Source organism: Aythya fuligula, chromosome 1, assembly GCF_009819795.1.
Source record: "Aythya fuligula isolate bAytFul2 chromosome 1, bAytFul2.pri, whole genome shotgun sequence".
Lineage (NCBI taxonomy): Eukaryota > Metazoa > Chordata > Aves > Anseriformes > Anatidae > Aythya > Aythya fuligula.
In genome coordinates this window covers 113,919,188-113,942,715 of record NC_045559.1, presented here as the reverse complement: position 1 = coordinate 113,942,715, position 23,528 = coordinate 113,919,188, and the positions used below count along the sequence as shown (strand labels likewise).

The window sequence follows — 23,528 nt, the reverse complement described above, 5'->3', positions numbered from 1 at the left end:
CTTATGTACAGTCATGGAATAGCAATGAAGAGGAAGAGATCCTTCTGTTGAACTCCTTTCTCATCTAAATCTGAAACTTTTGGACCTAGTGATTTAGTTGGGTTCAACTTTTCACAGTATTACCTGAGGACAGAGATCACTTTAGATCACGTAGGGGCTAAACAAGGGCAATAGCTCAGGACCAGGTTCCAAAAGCATATGAGAAATAATGTACTGGGTAAGTGCTTCTGGATGTACAACCTACAAGAGAGGCCTTTTATCACATGGCACTTTAACAATGAACATAACAGCTTTTCTGTTAATACGTTCTTGCAGCTCTTAACTTATCTTTACATTAGGAAAGTTTTCTCTTTAAAAAAACATAAGCAAATGCATCCCCTTGGGCAGGGAACTGTGCTTCTCCCTATCCTAGATATTCAGGGTGGTTTCTGTGATAAGGGCATGCTTCCTTGCCGTCACAATGGAGGCTGAAAGGAGGTGGTTTGATAGATGGATGAAAACTGACATAGAAGCACTCTTTGCTTCTATGCAACATTTTAACTCCTCTCTTATTTTGGAGGAGCAGGGGGGGAAGCCTGTCACTACCAGTGTTTTATTGCAGGAAGCCGGAGTGGGGGCTGAGGCTGGGAAAGGTGCACCACAGCATTTCCTAAACCACACTCTATTGTGGTAAGAGTTTGAAAACCTTTGAATAATGGCTTAATTCTGGTAACTAATGAACCTACAAGTGTATGGAAATGTTGCACAACAGCAGAGGCATTATGGAGATTAGTTTGGTTCTTTTCTTTTCAATGCATACAGTTAAAAAGGCCTAAGAATATAACGGTATTCCCCCTTTTCAAGACAGGATCCACTAGCACTCAACAAGAGAGCAGCATATTTAGCTCAGATTGGTAAATACTATTAACAGACAGTTTGGTGAATGATGTGCCCTACTGATAGGCTCAATACATAAAAGAGGGAAGCAGAAAAATGCAGTGCTTCAGCAGCTGTGTGCAATTGCTCAGCTGTCACCCACAAGGGATGGCAGTGCTTAGGAGAAACAAGTGATGGCTGATAAAACTTAAATATAACTAGACTGTGGCTAGAGTCTGTGCAAAGACAAAACAGTTTTGATTCTTGCAATCTCAGTGCATGAAATCTGCATTCACGTATTTGCTTTAGAAGCTTATATAGTTTGGTGGCTATTACTTTGCATCAGCCAATGGGCCTGTGTTCTGTGCATTCATTGCGAAGGATACTTCACTGTGTGAGCACAGCTCCTTTAACAGCGTTGTTACAGGAAAATCCATTAGGGAGCAGTTTTTAATGATAAACAAGAGAATGACTTTTATCTTACTATTTTATTGCTGCAGGAGAGCAACACTGTTTTCACAAAACTGCTACAGGAGACAGGGTATCTGCAGGATACTCTGTTTTAGTGAATCAACTCAGCAGATCCTTCCAACATAACTCCTATGGAACAGAGGGCAAGAAATTAAGGATGTTCCTCTGCTAATGGAGAGCAGCATGGAAGCTCTCCTTTAAAGTAATCTCCCAGAGGTAAAGAAGACCTTGCTAGGTCACAAAAACATAATTTAAATTTTCCTGCATTAGCACTAATGAGTCTGGCCCATGATCCTCTTCTTAAATAGACACTTAATTCAAGCACTCGTCAATAAAGTATTCCCAAGTCATTGCATGGAGAAGAGATTTTCACTCTTTTGCTTGTTGTGAGTAAAGGACGAAGTATCTCTTCCATATACACATGCACACACAACATTTTTATATGTAGTTAATATGTAACATGTTATATATAATAGTACAATTTACTGAACAAACAAAAATACAAGCTCAGAAATATGGTCAAACAGAATCTATACATAAAATAAGAAAAATACTTCAATATACTTTAAAGTATTTAAAACACATTTTAAATACATCTGCCATATGGGAACTTTTCTCTCAGATTCAAAGCTGTATACCTCCCTCATTTTTTTTTCTTTTTTTTTTTTTTTTTTTTTTTTTAAGTGCTGTTTGTCAATGATAATGCTTTATTTCCAAAAAAAAAATAATAATCTCAAAATGTGATTGTTAATCAAGCAGTATATTTTCTTCTGTTAGGAGTATATGTTAGCATTTTACTTCAGAAATATATACAAGGCAAACCTTGTATTTCAGAAGTGATTTGCCTGACTTTGTCTGTGTTTTATTCACTTTCTAAGCTTTTAATAAGTGATTTTTGGTGATTTTTGCCTTCTGCAAAAGGAAGATAATTTATCTGCTGTGTTAGGACATCAGAATCTCCTTTTACGAGCCTCAGCTGATAAATATTGTAGCTGAAAAACATTATTGCAAATGTTGAAGTTATCCCTAGACTATCTACTTTTTTAAAGTACTGATTTTACATTACACACTGATTTTCAAAACACAATCCTTGTCAAGACTGCAAGATGCTGCAGGTTGAATATACATTATATGTTATCAAGCAGAAATAAATGTTGGTTTCCTCTATATCTTAAAACCCTAAGCAGAGGTAAAAAGTACTATCTGTAAATATTTTACCCAATTTCTGAAATGCTCTGCAGGCTTCTGCTTAAATTTTAGAGTTGGTAAATGCAGCCTTACAAATTATTATTTTGTGAGGAATACTTTATTTTAATGTGACCTAATGATCTTGCTCCTAGTTTTTTTTTCCATTAGGGAGATGAAGGGTGAGGATGCACTGAATAATCCTTGAGCAATATGTTTGACTCCTGATATATTTTGTCCATGAAAGGTTGGTTCAAATCTATTACAAGCTCAGCAAAAGATACAGAAGCAATTTACTACTTTGTCCTGAATTTTAGTGTATCTTTTGGTAACAATACATATGAGAAGGATTTGAGCAGAAATGTGGTGGCCAACACAGTCAGGGTGGGGGGCCTGTTTGGCATTTAGCAGATAGCAGCACTCATCAAGGGGAAAGGCTTTATCAAAACCTCCTGACAGTCTCATACTTAAAATTTCTCATTCCCACTTACAATGTAAAATGTGTGTCAATAATACTGAGAGAAATTTGGTCATCTTCTGTTGATGCACAAGGAATCCAAAATCTCAATTATTGTGTAAGGGATGCCAAGGCAATTAGAAGAGACAGGCAGACATTTTGTCTCACTGTGTAACACTAGGTCCCAAGAGAAAAAGAAAAAGGAAAAAAACCTGTAAGAAGATGTTACACTCTGCATTTGTGTACCTGAGGCCTGATGTCACCTCTCTGTGACAGATGAGCGTGGCTGTAACTTCTCCTCATTAAATGGTAACATGTCTAAGCCAAAAGCATCTTAGCACCATTTAGCATCTTATTTATCTCCCTCTTGCACTGTGATGCTCATGTACACTTGTATAAGCCATTGAATAATGTTTTTGTCCTTCAGGGAGTTTGGTAGCACTTCCTTAATAGTGATCTTTCTTACTCCTAATGGAAGAGCAGCCGCAATGTAATGGTCAGAAATATCTGTCTCTGTATCCCAGAAGAAGGAGACTGGCAGAGCAGTGAAATTGCTGCTAAGAAATTCAATGGGCTGGCATACCTCGCAAAAGTTTTGAAGAGCATTTCTGCTTCTTTTCTACTTCATTTTCAGTGAAAACACAGCTTTAGTTTTGCTAAAGGGAGAAAGGACAAAAGAAACACAAATAGATAAATCCAGCAGCTCCATTTTCTTCTGAAGCTAACTGATACAGAGCAGTATAAATGTTCTGCTGTGGGTGTCCTTTGATCATTCCTGTTAAAGGTGTTCAAATGCAGTACAGACTATGTATAAGTAATCTCTCAGGCAAGAACAGGCAAATGCACTCCTATGTCTAAGGTACATAACCTCAAAGAGTCTTCTCTTTTGATAAGAGAGTATTTGAGTATTGGCTGCAAAGTTGGTTTTATAGTCTTCTTAGGAGTGACTGACAGAAACCTATTTTAGACCAATGCTCTGGTTGCTAGAGTGCTCCCCGGAGACTGGGAGAAGGTTCAAATTTATTCATCTGGGTCGGTATTTGATTCCCAGTCTGCCTGATTTGGGGCAAATGTTTCAACCCAAGTTGGGAGAAAGTAAGACTCCCCCATTACTTCCTGTTTTGTTTACTGAATCCAAATCATTACTTCCTTTGTTTTTATTTACAGTACCTGAGAACAAAATATTTCCTTAAAAGTGAAATTCTTCCCTATAATTCAAAAAATGCTTTTGTTTGTGGTTTTTGCTTGTGTTTTTGTTGTTGTTGTTGTTGTTGCTTTTGTTTGTTTGTTTTCTTTCCATCCACAGAATAATAAAGGAAAAATAAATTCAAGCAAACTATGCTTAGCAGGAATTAAATGCCAGCTTGAGAGTTTGTCTTGTACTGGTCCTCTGTTTAGAAATCATTTTTTACTGAAGTTCTGACCTACAAATACTGTATGTACCTTTCACTGCACAAGTCCACACAATCTTAGTGAAAATTGTGCTTTGAAACAGATTGAAAAAAAAAATCCAAGAAGAGTTATAGAAGCTTACACTCCCTTTCATTATGTCTCAGAGACAAAGCTGAAGCCTCTTCCAGGTTTGTTGTATGATCCTAAACAAGGTCCTCACACCAAATCCTGAAAGCTGATGAGATGATTCTGGACTATCCAGGCAATAACACTGGTGAAAGATCTTAAGAGTCATGAGCTGGAAATGGGATTTTTTTGGAGAGGGGTTGATTACTCTTGCAGGAATCTGCCAGCAGTTTCTAGTGTCTGTAGAAGCCAGGGATTTCAGTGCTTGTCGTCTCTGCTTAATGCATCTGGCCAAGAAAAAGAAAGCCAATTTTAGAAAGGCGTTTGCAAAAGTTGTATTTTTTTTTTATGACTATCAAGTATATTGTTATTACATATTCTATTACATATACTATTTTCAGGCACGGGACCGTACCTGCAATAGCTCCTCTTTTCTATTTTGTTTCAGTTCCACCCTTTATTCAGCCTTTTGAGTTCCCAAGGTTTTCCATTGGGCAGCGGGTCTTCATTCCCTGTGTGGTGGTCTCTGGAGATCTGCCCATCACCATCACCTGGCAGAAGGACGGCAGGCCCATCCCAGCCAGCCTTGGGGTGACCATTGACAACATTGACTTCACCAGCTCCTTAAGGATTTCTAATCTTTCACTGATGCACAATGGGAATTACACCTGTATAGCTAGAAATGATGCAGCAGCTGTGGAGCACCAAAGCCAACTAATTGTGAGAGGTAAGTAGATGTAAATACTTTGAAGGGCACCAATTAAGTGGACTTCATCAGTATTTTGTAATGTCATCTGTTTGATAGGAATTATAAAACAGAGGAAAATATGGTAATCCCTCTCCTCATAATAGAGAGCACACAGAGCAGTGAAGCATAGAAACTAATAAGACTTTTCTATCTAAAAGAAGTGAGTCTTGAAACTAATCAACTCTAAAGTGTACAGGGCTGATAGGGGAGCCACAGGAATGACATTCAGAAAAATTTTGACGTGCAGACCAACTCACTGGGATCAAGAGTTTGAAATGGTACCAAATTCCTCTCTGTTATTTTTCTGGACTGATTATCACCATTTTTGATTTATAACAACCTCTTCTATAACATTATATCTGAAAAAATAAAATAAAATAAAAGAAAAGAAAAACACAAAACATTACATCACCTTAAAAAAGCAAAACATTGATGTTGACTTCATGGAACTCCTTTGTTGGTGTGTTGCTGTTCTTTCTCTTATTTGTTTGTAACTCAGCTAGCATGGTCCCTTTGATCATGCTGACTTCACATCATTTTGCTTTGAAATAAATGTTAATATAGAATTTCAGTAAAGAAATATTTTATGTGGAAAAGATATTTTAGAAAGATACCTCACCTCCATTATCTTATGCCTTTCAAGTCACACCTTAGCTAAGCTCCCTAGAGACTACACCTTATGATACACTTTCAGACTTACTGTGCAAAGCTTCAGAATAAACAAATTGCTTCTTTTTCTTTCTGAAAGTTTTTCAAAGCATTTTTTTTTTTTTTAATAAGGCTATTACACTCTTCTCCACCATCTCTTTCTTGCTACCAGGCTATTGATAGCAAAAGGGCATATAAAGTAATACTGCAAGTAACCCTGGTTATTGTGATGAAGATCACATCTTATGAGTTTTACCAAGGTAATTCTTAAAATCACTTAAGGACTTTTTTTTTTTTTTTTTTTTTTTTTTCCATCTTTTCCAGGCCTTTTTTCCCCACCATAAATTCATTTGAAGCTTAAACTGTTAAGCAGCTTTTTTTTTTTTTTTTTTTTTTTTTTTTTTTTTAAAGTCGAATCTTCCCATTGCCTGAGTTCCTAATGGACTTAGTTTATACTTACAGAATTTTTATGCTTACTTTTTCTTACGTTATGTTCCCAAAACTCAGCTGCAAATGGGTACACTGCTTTTTCACTAGATTTGGTATGAATAATACTTGAACAGGTATTTTTTTGTTGTTGTTGTTTTTTTTTGGGGGGGGTTGGTGTTTTGTTTTTTTTAGCTTCACTGCTTTTAACCTTTTAAAAGTATTATTCAGTACAGTTGTCTATTGCTCTTTCCATCTATCTAGTAATTCTTAAATGAAGTAGTTTAATTAACTATATGTATTTCATTATTCTTTTCCTGTGCTGTTCTGTTGGTTTTTAACCCTAGTTATCATTCAAACAGCACAAGAATTTCCTCACCTCTTTTCCTGAAGAAGGGAAAATTCACAACCTATCATAACAGACAGTGCACTGGCTATGTCTGCTCTACATAGAAATGCCCATCTAATAACAGCTGAGATAGTATGTGATATGCAGTAACCATACTCACTGTTGTGAGAAAGTTGTGGGAAAGAATCGTCCTAGCAACTCAGTATGGGTTCCTATTCTAAACCCAGGTGTTAGGATAACCTTTGTGATAAAAGTTAATATAGGTTGTAGCACTGAAAGACGGTTCTCTGGAAACACTGTCTGTTCTGTTTTCTTTACCAAGAACCACAGGGCTATAACAGCTCAAGAGATCCCACGTTAGGATTTCTGCTCTGCACCCCAATGATTGGGGGAAGTCCTGCTTTCTCATAAGAGGAACCCTGTTCTCCCTGCCTTGCCTGAAGTGCAACTGTGCAACTTTCCCGTCTCCTATTGTCTTCTTCTGGTGAGCCATTGCTTGGCCTGGCCTCTGCTCCCTGGACATAGCTGCCTCTTACTGTCTTGGTCTCTCCCTGCATATATCTGGTGTTAACTCAGCTTTCCCTCCTTGTCCAAGTAGTGGGAAGTTTTGCTTTCAAACTCCTTTCACATCACTGACACTGATACCTCTGTCCTCCCCACGTGTCACTACCCTAATTGCACCTCTCTTTGTAAGATGGCATGGGTTCGGTGCTTTTACCTAAAAGACATCCTATGCGATAGAAGGTAGCTTTTCACTCTGTTTTGCCTGGAGGCTTGGAGGAGCTTTCTGGAGTCCTGGTACTGCCATTTTCTTAGGAGGTTATGAGGGCTACTTCATTTTTCCCCTCTTGCATGTCTTTCTGCCCCAGCTAGTGCTCTGTGGCAGCCTTCCTTAAGACCTTCTCTCTCTCTCTCTCTCTCTCTCTCTCTCTCTCTCTCTCTCTCTCTCTCAATTTAAATGGTAGTGGCTTAATCACTTTTAGTTATGCATCTGGGATAATAATTCTCACTCAGAGGAGAAGGGGGAAATATAATATGATATCTGACCTGAATTTTCTGCCAAAAGTCTGGGCTGCATATTGAACTTCTGCTGTCTCATTCCACATAGGTCAGAAGACAGTCATTAGAGGGTTGTTTGTGGTCACTACTAGTCTCCGTCCAACCCAACCTATACACATTTTAATAAATATTTGATTTTCTGCTGTTTTTTTCTCCAAGCTTTCCAATCTGTCCTCATCTGTTTGTTCATGAGTGCTGTATAACTGAAATACAATATTTTTCTAAATCTACTGTGCAGTTTTTTTCTAAATAAAGGGAGAAGAATTGGTGCTTACATTCTTCTTGTTTCTAATCCATGCTGTGTGATAGTTTTTCAGCAGTATGATTTAAACTCCATTGTAGTTTTTTGTTTGTTTGTTTTTGTCAGGGGATGTGTTCAGGGAGTATCTTATTTATGTGTTTTTTGATATGCAAGTAGACAATGAATGAGAGAAGAAAGTAGAAGGAAATATGACTGTTCACCACAAAGTTCCAGTCATTGTTTTCTTTTTAGAAGTAGACATAAAAATGATGAAGACTAAACATATTTCAAATATATGTGGGAGCCTATATCATTTTACTGTACGTGGAGAGACTTGGAAGTATCATCCAAATCCAATAAATTTCTAAGATGAATGGAGAAGCCCAGGCCAACAGCTTGTTGTTACATTTTAAACACTATTGAATACCTAAACTTTTGCAGAATCCATACAGCCACATAAATTCTTCAGGTTTGTAACCTGAGATTTTTTTCCCCTGATATTTATCTGTTAGATCATATATGTGCCCTGTTGTTAAGCATTCATATTTTTCTGTTATTTTTAAGTCAACTAAATAGATTTTTATATAGAGATTATATATATAGATTATATATAGATTTTCTATATTATTCCTACACATATTTTTCATGTGTAACATGAACTACTATTTTGTTAGAAGTATAAAATATAAAAATATAAAAAGATAAACAAGAATCAGTCTCTTAAAATATGTGGACACTGTATGGTGTATCTTCACTTCCATTCCTGTGCTGAGTAAAAGCAAGCAAACAGTGATGAAAAGTCCTAAAAATACCTGGCAAGCAAGACTGGATTTTCCCTGCCTTAAATATCAGAGGAAAATGACCAGCTTCTACAGGGCTTCCTCATAGAGTATAGGTAGGCAGAAGATGCCTGTTGAGAGATATACAGTGAGGGTAGAAAGTTGCTGAGCAGTTGTGAAACTCTGGACAAGAAGCCCTCAGGGCAATCTTGGGTCTCTGTCTTGGATCTCTGTCACAGGTTTCTTGGAGAGGAGGTGCAAATGAAACTTAGCCACATTCTCTGGGCATAGATCTGCCAGTACTTCTCCCCTCCACAACTTATCATCTGATTTCAGACAAATCCAAAGAGGAGAAAACACCTCCAGTTGATCTGAAAGCCTAAAAACTTAATAAAACTATTAGAAACACCTTTATTAAGTGTAATACTAAATACCAGATAACGGTGAGCTCCAGAGAATGGCAAGCTCAGGTGAGCTCCTCTGCAAACACAAGAAATATTCCAGCTACAGTCTATACTCAGTCATGAGATAAAAATCCACTTAAAAACAGGCTTTATTAGTTCTTATATTTAGGGAATGTCTTGTAAAAGTTCATGAATTATCTTTTGGGAGAAGTCTACTGTCTTTATTACATCCAGAGAGTGCAGGTAGGCAGTCCAGGTGAGTGAAAATAGAGCTTTCATTCTCATCATCTTGCACGGCACAAGATCCCAGCCCATTCTTCTGGAAGTTCATTTTTTAAAGTTTGCAAGTTATAAGGTTTTCTCAAAAACTCATAAATCATTATTAATTTGATTATTTTATTTATTGTTGCATTCCTGATTTGCTAGACATGCTATTAACAAAAAAGGAAAGGAAAGAATAGGATTCTGTCATGAAAGCCACTCATGGAAATTAGGAAAATATCTTCTCTGTTAAATACTTACACATCATGCAGAATTAATTAAGGCTTTACTCATTATGCTTGTCTTCTAAAGAGTGATTAAAAATATGTATACAGTTTATCATGTTACTCATTTCTAAAGGGTTTCCTAAAATGAGAATGAAATAATTATAGAAAGAGGTGAAAAATATTTTAATTGATTGCCAAGTAGAAAAAGTTCATAAATGTATTATGATGTATCAGATGCTGCAAGAACAGAGAATTCAATGATAGCAGTGGGTGCATAAATCACTATTTTAAAATCCTTGTTAGTGAACACATCATAAGTTAAAATTGAGATAAGGTCTTTAAATACCTAATAACCCCTCTTAATGCAGTTAGTACATTAAGTGTAAATGTGTTTTCATTTTGCGCTTCCCAGGAATATCGAATTTTGTTACATAGTTAAGTACCCAATGAACAGTCCCTGAGAATCCTATGTCCTAGTCCCTAAATCCTAAGTCCCTATGAATCTTCCATATAGGAAGTATCAGCCTGCTTTCTGGTGTTTGGAGGTGGTATAATGCAGCAAATGCAGTCTGTAATGGAAAAGCAAGGGGGAAAGATTTATGGCTGGAGCTAGTGTCATTTACTTTCTTTGCTGGTGTTTACACTGCAACTCTGAAAATTATTGTTGAATTATTCACTTCCTATCTAATGTTCTCATTAGATAAACCTGATCAACACAAAACCACTAGGCACTGTCTCATTTTGCGAAAGTACATCTTTTTCCTTGAACTGCATAGCAAATGGTTTTACTAAACCAGCTAAATTGACCCCTTAGGTCCAATGACCAAATTTAATAACTGTTCATCTTTGCTAAAGTACAGTGTTTAATGATCTCATTCATTAATACATCAATGGGCGCTTTGGCTGATTAAATTTCGTCCATCATTTTGACAGTATGATCTAAATGTAAAGTACAAATATTCCATGTAAAAATGAAACATTGTATTCTAGCCAAATGTCATAGATTATTTCTTAACTTACTCCAGTAGCCCACTGCAGAAGCTCATATTAAGGGCCTTCAGGATTGCACTTGAGTGTAACGTACTCATCACTGTACTTGGAAGCCAGAAGTGCCTCCAGAGATTGGAAGACCAGGAAGATGTGTGTGAGTTTGTCACCTGGTCTCTGGCAAGAAGCACAGTCAGAAAGAATTCTTGGATTTATATAAAGCAAAATTAAATTAGGGAATGTCAACAGGTACTCCTAAATTAATATAAATTACTAGATTGTAAAGTCCAAGTGAGCAGCAAGGACATTGGTAAGCAACATCTTCTTAAGATACCAACTCATATTTTCTCATCTTATCAGGATTGTTTCAAGGAGACAATTTACACATTTTCCTTCCTTTAAAATGACAATATAGCATTCCTGTTATCTTCAACATCCTATTCCGATTTATCTCATTCTTTGTTTTCCCTGTGTAAGATCTTGAGTCTGTTAGTCATAATATTGATAGAAAATACCTTTTTAGGTCCTTTGAGTTCAGCCATTAAATAGTTTGCATCTGTCAACTTACTGCTCTTACACTAAACAATTCAACAGCTCATTTCTCGTCACAGATCCGTGGGCTGCATTAAATGAGAGAAACTCACAGTTAAAGCAATTTTAAATGCCCTCTTTATGGACTCAGGGGACTGTGCTGCTGAAACAAAGGTGATAATAAAAGCAGAACTCTTCAGTCATATTTGTGAGCTATTTCAGAATATTTCATTTATAAATGGGCAGAAGAGGCTCACACATTTATGACTGGAGAGAGGAAGAAAACTAATTGTTTTCTTTTCTGTGTTAACTCTACTTAAACACATCAGACAACTGAACTTGGATAAGTTCTTACTAAGTCTTCTTTAAGGGCTAATGAATTCCTCAGAGGTAATGAAATACTGAATGTACCTCTACAATATAAATCTAAGTATCAAAATCTATTTCAAGTAATTAACTCTTTCATCTTCCAAAATATGCTGGAACATAGCACTGAAGTTATTCATTTGAAATAAAATTAAGAAAAAGAGACTACCAATAGGGAAGAAAAATAGAAAGAAAAATACTCCTCTGTTTATTTCTTAATCATTTATATATGAAGAAAAATCCTGTGGTTTTACCTAGACAGCAATACAGAAATAATCAAAAAGTCATTGAATAAGTAATTTTGTTTTGCTGTTGCATCATTTCTGATTTCTACTTGCAATCACAAAACTAACCATTAAGGGTTCATGTCCTCAAAATCAAAACAGCAGTTGGCACTTTTCTAAGTAGTCCTAAAGGAAGGCTGTTTGAATTATCAAGGAACTTTCACTGAATGCAAATATTGGTGCTGTTACCAGATGAGGGCACATTTTTTGCCAAGGTTGAAACCTACTCTGTAGATTGAGCGCTACAAGGAAACAGTCTGATTGCTGATTGTGTGCCCGGTTCTGGAACTTATAAGGCAAAATTCAATTTCCACAGTTACCATTCTGATTATCAAATTCTGCATTGAAAGTAACTATTAGAATTGATAATACCAAGAATATCAGAACAAAATCTTATGCTTTTTAAATGAATATAAATATACTGGGAATACACCAAAATATAATGAAATTAATATGATTAAAAGCCTAGTTCAAAGCTTGTCAGTATTCAAGGTGCAACACATAAAGAATGCCTACACTCCATGAATTTATTAAAGATGTGGAAAGATGGATTTCCATAGAAATGATAGAAATGCTCAAAAAAAAGCACATTTATCCTTGACATCTATCCATTTTTTTCTGTATATTTCAAAAGGGATTAGACATACATTACCGAAAGAGATAACTTTCATGCAAATAGTATTTTAAAGACTGCTTGCCTTTATTCCATACTATGCAATCTTGCTTAACTTCTTCAGAAGTTTCTTCATGTGTCTACCCATTTAATACAATAATCAAATTGTTTCCTGAAAAAAAAAAGAAATAAAATAAAATAGTAATTCTTCCCAGTGTCATCCAGAGGAAATAACACAGTACAAAGAAAATGTTTTTAAAATAAGGAAAATAAACCAAAGTTTAAAAAAAAAAATGTAAGGGAGAATTTTAAAAATATTATACTCTTCACACTTTTCAGCAGTAGAGGAGTCCAGCAGTTATCAGTCACCCCACAAAATCAGTTGTGATCAATTGTAAACAGTTGTAATGAGTTGTAAATTCACTGTTAGGACTGATACAACTGAAGCAAATATTTAGGGATATAGGAGATGGGTAAAAAGTAGTATCTTTCAATTTCAGAAGAGGCACAGCTTTAAAAGTCATCTTGTGAAGTCAAACCCTAATAGTTACATTAACAATATATAGATGATACCAGTCTTTCTTTTGAATAATCTCATGTGAGTAAACTTGAATTTTAATTTCTGAATACACTTAAACCCTTGAATTGACTCATTATCCACTGGCTAAAATTCCATTTCAGTTACTTTCTGCCTATTGGAATATTGTACACTTCCATTCACTCCTAGGTGATGCAATGATGGGTAGCTAGGTCTACCAAATCAAGAAGGTTATGGATAAGACGACCACGGAACTGTACTTCATCAGGTCCCCTGGTACAGGATATGAGAAACACACCGGGAAGTGTGTGACTTCTCCTTTTGTGTGAATATTTTCACCTGTAACATTTCTGTAAAATTGTGTATGGGGAGGTCCTGAAAGTAGTCTTTATCAGCAGATTTAAAAGATGATAGGGCAAAACAAAGGTCTTTAAATATATAGTGGACCAGTATGGGCCTTCTGGTGTTCCTTAGACAGAAGCTGTGAATGCTGAGGGACTGCAAAAAGGAATGGGCTACAGAATATTCCTCACATCCCCTCCCTAAATAGCATGTCCTTTGCTAGAGCCAGCATATAGGCATGCATGTGCCGTGTTTATCATAAGGTTGGACTTCTATAAACATATGGGTGGACTTCTGTGAACATAAGTAGTTTCTCCATACACCTTAAACTCCAATATCTTTATTTACATAACATCTTTTAGTCAGTATTGTGTTGTGTTTTTTTTTTTTTTTTTTTTTCCTACTTTAATATTTATTTTATTCTCTTTATGGATAAGCAGCTTGTAATTGACTTTTCATGAGCTGTGAATAGAAAATTATTTACAGTTCTCCAGGTAAAAGTAGCTGATGCCACTGTGCTGAGTAGTATAAAATCAAACATATTTGTACAACTAATTATACTTTTAGCCTGTTTTGGAAAATAAGTACTTGGAACTCCTTTGTGTTTGGTGATAAAATGAACAGAACAGTGAGAACTGAGCTACTGAAGTGAATGTTTTCTATGAGTAGGTAATTAGAACAGGGTAGGTGATTGCCCACGGCAGCTGTTGATGGGGTTTCATGTTTGGTGCTTACCAATCATGAATTAACAGAACATATGATTTCTACTTGTCATGGTGGCAGCTGTTCGGAAAGCTGAAATGTTTGACAGCAATAAATAAAGCAAAGGTTTCCACTATAGAAGGAGATCTGTCCTAGTACAAAGGTGGCTCTTGCCTCTGTTGTTGTTGATTCCTTCTGTTTCTTGTTGCCAAGTTCAAAGCAAGTGGACCTTCTTTGTGCATGTTTAGGCAATAAGCAGTATTTACTATAGCTCTACGATTCAATGAGTAAAAAGTCCGGTTAAAGGGATTGTTTCCTCTCTGGAATAAAGTTTTCATCTTTTAAAAATCATTTGTAGCTGTGAAGATGGAAGGAGAAAATTGGAGAGGAGCACTGCATTATGGAGATAAAGGGAGGAAGGCTCAAGCCTTTGTGAGAAAGGTTCTCCGCACCTGAAGAATGTCTTTAGATACCTTCAAATTTCAGCACTCCTCTCCCACACCCAACATTGACAGATCAAGTTTCTCATTAAGGAAAACTTGGGACTGTCTGGTGTAATGGGATGTGCTATTTGCTTCAATTATGAGAGTGTTTATAATAATAATAACAAAAAAAAAAGTAATTTATTGGTGATTCTACTATGTTTCTGCCATACATTTTTTTCCTGATGTATAAGCAGTACTGTACCCATGGCCTTTACAGTTTCAGCGCCCTGAACAAATAGTCACTGTACTGCTGATCCCCTTCTACATGGCTTTACACTTCCTCACATTATAGCCCACTCACTTACTTCCTTTATTATATCTGGCACTTCTGGTGAGGCAGATGATAGAGTCTGATAGGGATTTGGAAAGATGCGTCATGCCAAAGCAAGGAGGGATGTCTTGGCTTTCTGTCCTCCTGCACCCAGCTTTCAGACAAACTCAGCCCTGGCTGGACCTGGGAAGCTGTGAAACCATGACCATATGTGTGTCTCCAAGTGCACATGCTGCAGTGGCCCTAACAGTTAGTTCAAGGAATGATTGATTAGAATTTTTCCTTATTGTATTAGATTTCTGTCAGGCTCAGTCACTTGACTACGTTTTCCATGTATTACTCTAAGAAGACCTAAAAAGAAGAATTTATGGAATAATACAAATAATTGACTGTTTTGGCGGTATTTACATGTTCATCTCTGAACCAAAGAACAGCAGGTCAATGAAAATCTCTGACTTTAGCTGACTTTTCGATACAACCATTAAGCACCCTTTTTTTTTTTTAATAACTTCTGTGGTTCTTTGAACATTCTTCAGTTTTCAGCTCTTCATTCAAACTTTTGACAAATATGGAGGTTTTATTGACAAACAACATTTTGTATCTATCCTCCATGGTAAACTGTAGGTAGGTCTGGCATTGTCACTAGTTGTTTTCTTGCAGAGTGACTGTATTCAGAAAATGTACAGCTTTTCCTTGAGATGAGCAGCTCATTTTTTTATGTATGTATAAATATATATGTACTTGACTATGGCTGGAAAACTTGCACTGGTTTTATGCTCCCCTAGAATAAGTCTAGTAATGCATGTATGTATACTTTGACACACATACACCTATTTCTAGTAAAACTTTTTCTCTTCAACTTCACACAAACAAAATGTGTTGAACCTTCCTGTGGTTACTCTTGGAAAGACAAGTCCTATCAGAATTTATAGTGCAAACACCCTCATTTTAATATGAAATGATCTGATTGCTGTTACATGTTTAAGGTTATTTAGGATATATATTTTATTTCTTCTTTTTCTAAAGCCTGCCAGTTCATTGTTATGAAGACAAACAAACAAACAAAAAAACACCTTCAGTTGTTTGACATCTGTCAGACCTCTCCCTTTGTAAACAACCATTTCTTTTCTGACCATGATAGTTTGGTTTATCTGTTAGTTCATTTTGTAATCTCTCCTACAGAGATTTTCATTAACTTATTTTTGTACCCTAACAAGAACAATACTTTTGAGTTCCTTGGCCAGAAATGCATACTTTTTTTGCACGGTAAGTAAATAATTGCATAAAACTTACTTTACTATGTCCCCAGATCATCAAAATGCTGTTTTTAAATTTTGCATTAATTCTCACTTCCTCCCACAGTGCCCCCTAGGTTTGTGGTTCAACCAAGTGACCAGGATGGGATATATGGAAAAGCTGTGATTCTCAACTGCTCTGCAGAGGGTTATCCTGTTCCTACCATTGTCTGGAAGTACTCAAAAGGTAGGATTCCTCCTGTGATCACTAGGGACAAATTAATTCTGATTTAGCAAGAGCTTACTTACCACTCAGCTAGAGGTTTATAGTTCATGTAGTCAAAAGCTAGCAGGGTGCAATAAGGGAAATATCAGTTATGTTTATACTGGTCTATCATTTCCTAAAGCACATCATACTGGCAACTGTCACAGATGCACGACTGACCTAGATGGACTTCTTGGTCTCCCTTAGAGACTTCCTTGAGCTGTGAATGTGCACGTGTTAGCTACGGCCTCAGTGGGAGAGCAAGGGAGTGGACAGCTGAAAGAAAAGAGATACTGTTTTAATTGAAACAACCTTAGAACAAGGTTCACTGGCAGCATTTGGCTGACTTTTTTTTTTTCACTTTAAAATCCATGATAACATGGCCAATCATATCTTTTTAGCAAAGAAGAAAGGTCAGGTAGCATTAGCATAAGCAGTAATTCAGTATGCGCTTTACATAATGATTTAACATTTTCTTCTCATGTAACAGAGCATTAGAACTGGCCTCACTTGACCCTAAGTAACCATAGGAAATTGACTGCCTTTTAATTAAAATTTGCTGCCTGTTAGATATCCTCCTTTTGCCCGTTGCCTTCTAGTTGGTTTTAACAAGAAAACAAACTCTCCAAACTCCATATCCAGTGTACACAAGTTAATTCTCTAATTATCTTTTTATGTACATCAGATGATATACATACAAGCACAAAATTAGGTGTTGTTGAGAAGAAATACTTATTTCATGCTCCATGCAAATTTTTGTTTCCATATGATGTACGTATAAATTATATTTGAAGAAATATTTTGGGGAAGAGAAATGTTCACATTAAAACCCATTCTTGCTTTTATTCATACTTTCCGTGTCATGGAAAGAAGAGTGCAGCTTTCCAAATCCCATTGATTATGGGTTTTTAATTAAGAATATAGGTCACAAAGAAGCAATTCTGTTTTGTTTGTATGTTGAAGAAGGAAGCCACATCAAGCTAACAGAGTTGTAATTAACTGTGAAGAGATAAGCAGCCCATTTTAATAAAAGAGAACAGGACAGTGGTTTGATTTTAGGGATACTCTACCATCAAGGAACTATTTTTCATGTTTTTGATTAACAGCTCTGAAGTATTTAAGTCACAGAAAGTTTTAGAAGATACTTGATGTAGTAGTAGACATCAAATTGCAGTTTCAGTTTTTGGCTAAAATAACTCTGGCTGAAAAGGTCAGTATTTTTACAGAAGCCTTTATTTTCCTAAAGCATGATTGCATTTTCAATACCAGGTTTAATTCAAGTGCTGTACAGATCTGCAGGCTATGTGGCACTTTTTGTCTTAAAGAGACCCTTTATATGATTACTTTATGAGCTGTGTTTATATGAAATTCTGAAGTAATTGCCCAGGTGAGGCCAGCAGGAGTAAAACAATCAGTTCATAATTCATTTGTATGTACCACAATAAAGCACAAAGGACATCTGGACACCTGCAGGCAAGTTAGTGTCATTGGCCTTTTGTGTTGGTGAAGAATGGAAAAAGAGTTCATTTTTTTTTGTACATTGGGATATATAAATACCAGACTTGCAGTTTCTAAAGAATAATAACAGAGATCAATACAGACACACCATAATCATCAATAACGTTTTAAGTCCATCAGACTTAAAAAGGTGATGGTTACTAACTGAAACACCAGAGGCTCTGTCTGAACATCAGAAAATACTTTTTTTTACTGTGCAGTTGACAGAGCACTGGCAGAGTTTGCCCAGATACTTTGTGGAATCTCTTCCTTGAAAATCTTCAAAAGCCCCCTGGGCATGGTCCTGGGTAACCTGCTCTGGGTGGCCCGGCTTAAGCAGGGGGTTGGAGCAGGTGGCCTCCAGAGCTTCCTACCAACCTCAACCATTCTGCAATTCTGTGATTCATGATTCATGAGCTTTTGCAGGTACATGCATGCAGTTGCTGTCATTATTCAGGACATATTTCAGCTGTAATAGCAGAAAAAGTGTGTGTGAAGAATTAAAAGCCTGTACAAATTCTTATGCAAAATGTTGCCCAGGTTTGTGTGTCCTCAGGACTAACAGCCCTTTCCCTTCTATGAGCACCAAATTTTTCTCAGAACTTTTAATGTGGAGAAACATAAAAAGTGAGTGGATGCATCTATCCACTTGAGCAATACATTGCAGACAGGTAGAATTAGTGAAGCATAAATGTGCCTTCCAGCTAAGTGACAGGAAAAAATGGCTTATATAAAAAAAAAAAAAAAAAAAAAAAAAAAAAAAAAAAAGGAGAGGGATAAGTATATGACTAAAACAGTTGAAAAATCGACAATGGCAACTGATTTTTGTGAAAGTATTATCCATTTTACATTTCTAAGTTCACAGTATCAGCCTTGGGAACCTTCAGTGTAACTGTATGTCCCCAAAGCAAACTTGTCTAGGAATAGAAGAATTTTACGTATGCATGTCCAGTCTTTTTTAATATTCTTGATGTTGTATTCATGGGTTGTTATAGCTTGCTATTTTGTATTAAATCATTCCCAAAAATATTTACTCATTGTATTTCCTACTGGTCTGACTCAGGCTATTATATATAGTACTTAATGCTGACAGAAAACAACTTAGTGTGCAGAAGATTGAATAAAAGAATTACATTGAAGAAGGCTACTTTATGATTTTTCCACAAAATTCTCTCTTCTGCTGATAAAGTAGGTTGCAAAGCCCTTGTTACAAGAATTGTATCTTAATATACCTTGAGACAGTTCCTGATGCTGTAAGAACCTGAATTTGTGGCAGACCTCTGGATTGCACAGCAATGCTGGCAGTATGGCAGTATCTAGTTCCCTTCCTTAAATCACCAGTGTCTTGTTTCCAAGGCAAAGTAGGTCCAATAAAACCAGCTAGGTTTGGGATTTGGACCTTTCCTCTTTGATTATGACTAATTCTCCAACAGAAATTCAAGCGTCATCAGACAGTATATCCAATAACTCTGCTAAATGTGTAATTCTTAGCTTGTTCTCCGTGGTGGAAGGGAACAGTGCACTCATCTACAATATTAAAAGATGAAGTAGCCATTCTCTATATTTCTCTTTCCTGGCTTTTTATTTAAGCAGAAACATGCAGAGGTGGGAGGAACCTTCCTCTAGGAAAGGACAAAGACATTGTGCTCTATAAACTTGTTAAGTAGTCATTGGTGAAGACATGAGAGAAAACGTATGTGGGCCCATTCCTCGTGGCTGTGTCCAACCAGCTGCCCCTTCTTGCACAGTTCCATATCTTGAAGAGAAGAGTTTTAGTGTGTGTCTAAAAGTGTACACATCTGATGGGTTTTGAAAGGTTGTTTCTGTCTTAAGATTTTATTTCTTAATACCAAAGTTAATACAGAAATCTTCGGCTTCCTGTGTTTCTATGGACTTTCCATTTTTATTTTATTACCAAATATGGAAATTAATGTCTGATTAATTTCTTTATTACTTTTTTTTTTTTTTTTTTTTTAATCAGTCTGAATGAATATTGACTCCAGACATGGTGGAACAGGGATTTTATGTCATCAGTCAGTCAGCAGTAGGAGGAAAAGAGCAACACAGTCACTGATGTGTTTTTATATGTTACCCAGAATTTAGTAAACAAGGTCCTAGAGGTCTCTTGAGTATTCCATGTTTACTACAACAGACATCCCTCTTAGTCATAAGAAATTCATCTGGTGTATGCATAAGGGATGCATACTTGTATGACTGTTCAGCTGTAATTGTCAATAATTTATCAGCCACTAAACGTACAACAAATGTGCCTTTTTATCCATGAGCTGTCTGAAAATCTTCATTTTCTCTCTTCCCCTTCTGTTCCTGCTTTCTGCCTTTTTTGTCCCCTTACCTTTAACATGGGAAATTATTCCTACCACTATATTCCGAAAGCCTTTCTTCTTTCCATTTAATGAATTTGATTTTGGCAAAGAAGTACTCCATTTGTTCCAGTGGTGCCAGAACCATTTGTATTTTAATTGAACTGAGCCTCTAAGAACAGGAAGCTATAGAGAGAGAGAGACTTTTCTTCTTAACTAACCTACTTCTATGTTGGTCCTGATTTAGGTGCCGGCGTTCCTCAGTTCCAGCCAATTGCACTGAACGGTCGTATCCAGCTTCTCACAAATGGTTCCTTGCTGATTAAACACGTTTTGGAAGAAGACAGTGGATACTACCTCTGCAAGGTCAGCAATGATGTGGGAGCAGACGTCAGCAAGTCCATGTACCTCACTGTTAAAAGTAAGAACTAAAACACTTCTCTGTGATCCAGATATTACCACTCAGTGAAAATGGCTTGACTACTGCACTACTGCATCCTTAGTTTAGACTTTTTTTGTTATTTTTAATGTAATGTTGTACTCAGCTGCACATGGTAGCATCTGAAAAGTCTATGTGGTTGATAAAAAACATTGCTTAGTAGAGAGAGAAAAGGAGATTTAAAGATGTAAAGGGTTAACACCTCATTTCAAAAATGTGTTTAACTTTTTTTGAGGTACAGTTGAATAGTAAATGGGAAAATAAAAAGATATATTATTTTTATCAAAGGAAGCAAAATCCAACTTGTTCTCCAATGGACAGCTATATTTTAGACCACTAATGTTTGTTTTTAAGGGTGTTCATATGCAGAGAATGCATAACTAAGTTCTTTGAAAGCAAGAGTGTCAACCTTATTAGATTTGCAAGCCCAGTACTTCAAATGTCTTCTCCATTCTCATTTACCATACTGGCTCTGTTTTCCTAAAAATAACATGATATCCCAAATCTCTCAAGTAAGTACATTAATTGCATATTTCTTCTGGGGATCAGTAGAAGTGCCAGCTTATGTGGCTTTCATAACAGAACATTTCTGGTCCAATCTTTAACTGTAGTAGCAATGCACTGCTGTAATATGCTAAAGAAAAACAGCTTTCCTCTGGTTGGCAACTATGCACACTGCCTGTCTGATCACTGCATGCAGTTTCATGTATGATAAAAGAGCATCCCTTATCAAGTAAGAGCAGGAGCTTCCCTGGAGAGTCAGTTGCTGTTTGAATCTAATGAAAACCCCTCTGGCTCTAAGATAGCAGGAAAGCACGTCTGTACATCCTTATACATCCACACTAACACATGCACTGCTCCCAGCATGGCTATTAAAGCAAATGCTGTTAGTGTGTCGGTGCTTGCATAGAAAAGGAATGGCTTTAGCTTTAATCAAGTACACATTAAGAACAAGCTGCTTTCAGGAGTGACTTGATGGGAGTGTGCCATGATGGACTCATGTATAGCTGGATCCCCAGGTCTAGTAGCATGATTGTGGCACAAAATACTTGCACCTAATCAGATGAAGTAACTCCAAAGTGAGGGTCTGTACCTGCCTTTACTCTCCCGTGTACTGTATCTTATTTATTGTTTTATTTTTCTCCATGGTTATTCTGTCTCCTTTTCCCCCTCCTCCAAAAAAAAAAGTTTCTGGACCCTAATCCTTGGTAATAGCCCTATTACTAGTCCAAAGCCTCAGGCTTCCTTCATTAAATTCACAGTATTCTTAATTAATTGTTCCTGCATACTGCGCTACCCTGCTTCACAAGGTCACCCGAAGTACCTCCTTTATTCAGTTGCAGAAGGTGATCAGGCCTGTTGAAAACCTGTGAAAAAAAAAAAGAAACAGCCTTCCAAAACGTAAATAAAGATTAGCATCAATATATCTTGCTTTGGCTTCCTTCTGATAAATTGTCTTCTTACTTTCCTTCAGTCTGTATGTAGGTTGTTCATGAGAAGCAGCTCAGATCACCTGAGAAAGAAGTTTATGGTCCCTTGGCAATGTCCTGCTCTTCTTCTTAATTCTCCCTTGTACCAGTGACACATCGTTTATACAGATGCTAATTATTGATAACATCACTGTGAACTTAAAAACACTTATGTGCAGGTGATTCTTCTCCTCCGCATTTAATGAAAGTTTCCAGCTACTCTGTCAGTAACATTGCTGGATAAATTTCTGCCTTCCATAGTTCTTATGACTGGTCTTCTCTTAAATGAGAGTGGATGTTTTAGTCTTACAGCATTTCCTGTGTCACCTCTTTGTAAACAGAAACAATTTTTTTCTCGGTGTAAAGACAGCTTAAGCTTCTTTAAACCAACTTAGCTTGCATAACAGTGTTCTTCAAGGTATGAAGGAAATGTTAGTAGCTCCAGATACACATTTATTTAGTGCCTCAGAGTTTGCCATGTGATGCCCTTACCTTAGGAAAGAAGATACAACTTTTTGGTTGAAGGGATATTGTATGAGGAGGAAGTGGAAAGAAAAAAAAAAAAAAAGTTGAGAGGAAAAGAAAGAGGCTTCAGGAATAGTAAAAGAAATGTGTAAAGAAGGAGCTGCCAGAGTCAATGCTGAATCAGGAACCACAGGGCTAGAATGGCAACTGTGCAAGCAGAGAATCTTCATTCAGTGGTTCTTATTCTTCCCCCTTCCTTTTTAACAAATGCACATAAAAAATGTGATCAGTGAGTTTTTATTTTCTTTGGAACCAAGGATAAGTGATTCTGAATAGTTATTCACTAATACAATATTACAAAATTATGGTAGAGATCTGGAATAAGGAATCTAGTGCTATCTTGAGAAATGACTCCTGGTGCTTAGGATGAGAAGACTTCTAACGAATTTCTATAAGAGATAATGAGCCTTTAACATGAAGGGAAGAACTAAAATTATTTAAAGGTTGCTTGAGAGTCACAAGGGAAGAGATTTCTGCTTCAAATGGGCTGCCTTCTTGCCTTCATCTCAATTATCCTCACACTTCCCAATTCTACTTTAGGAGCTATATATAACATGATAGAACAGTATTGCACAATAAATAAATAAATCCCTATTGGAAAGCAAGCTTTCTGTAAGGTATGTATGATCCTATAAAAATAATATGTTTGGGGCACTCATGTTAGCCCTGCCCCTTCCTAAATCGATCATTTATTTCAGTGTTCATATGAAGACTGAAAAATTTTAATCTGATCACCAAAACATCTCCAAGAAACCCTGTCTGACAACAAAACAGAATTGTTTCATTAACTTTCCTCTCAAATATACTCTTTAACTATTTGCATTATGTGTTTAACACATCAGCCTAAAGCCATAAGCTCCAATCAGACCCACACTTCCCTCCAGCAGGAGCATATTAATCCCAGCTAATACTTTTAATGTTAAGTTTCACAATTTAAACATTAAAAAAAAAAAGTTATCTTTTGTATTTTGTTCTCTTCTCTCTTTGTTTCGGAAAGGGAGCCTGGTCAGAGTGTAAAAAGAAGTTTAGT

At 36.5% G+C, this 23,528-nt stretch overlaps 1 protein-coding gene across 2 annotated transcripts in view; it reads left to right on the top strand.

The window, feature by feature from the left end:
- The window catches only part of DSCAM (DS cell adhesion molecule), a 478,363-nt gene that overhangs the window by 310,799 nt on the left and 144,036 nt on the right, over positions 1–23,528 (top strand). For both annotated transcript variants that reach the window (XM_032188234.1, XM_032188242.1), the window contains exons 9-11: positions 4,935–5,213; positions 16,110–16,229; positions 20,313–20,486. In XM_032188234.1, coding sequence (XP_032044125.1) covers positions 4,935–5,213; positions 16,110–16,229; positions 20,313–20,486 — 573 coding nt within the window. The remainder of the gene's footprint in view (positions 1–4,934; positions 5,214–16,109; positions 16,230–20,312; positions 20,487–23,528) is intronic.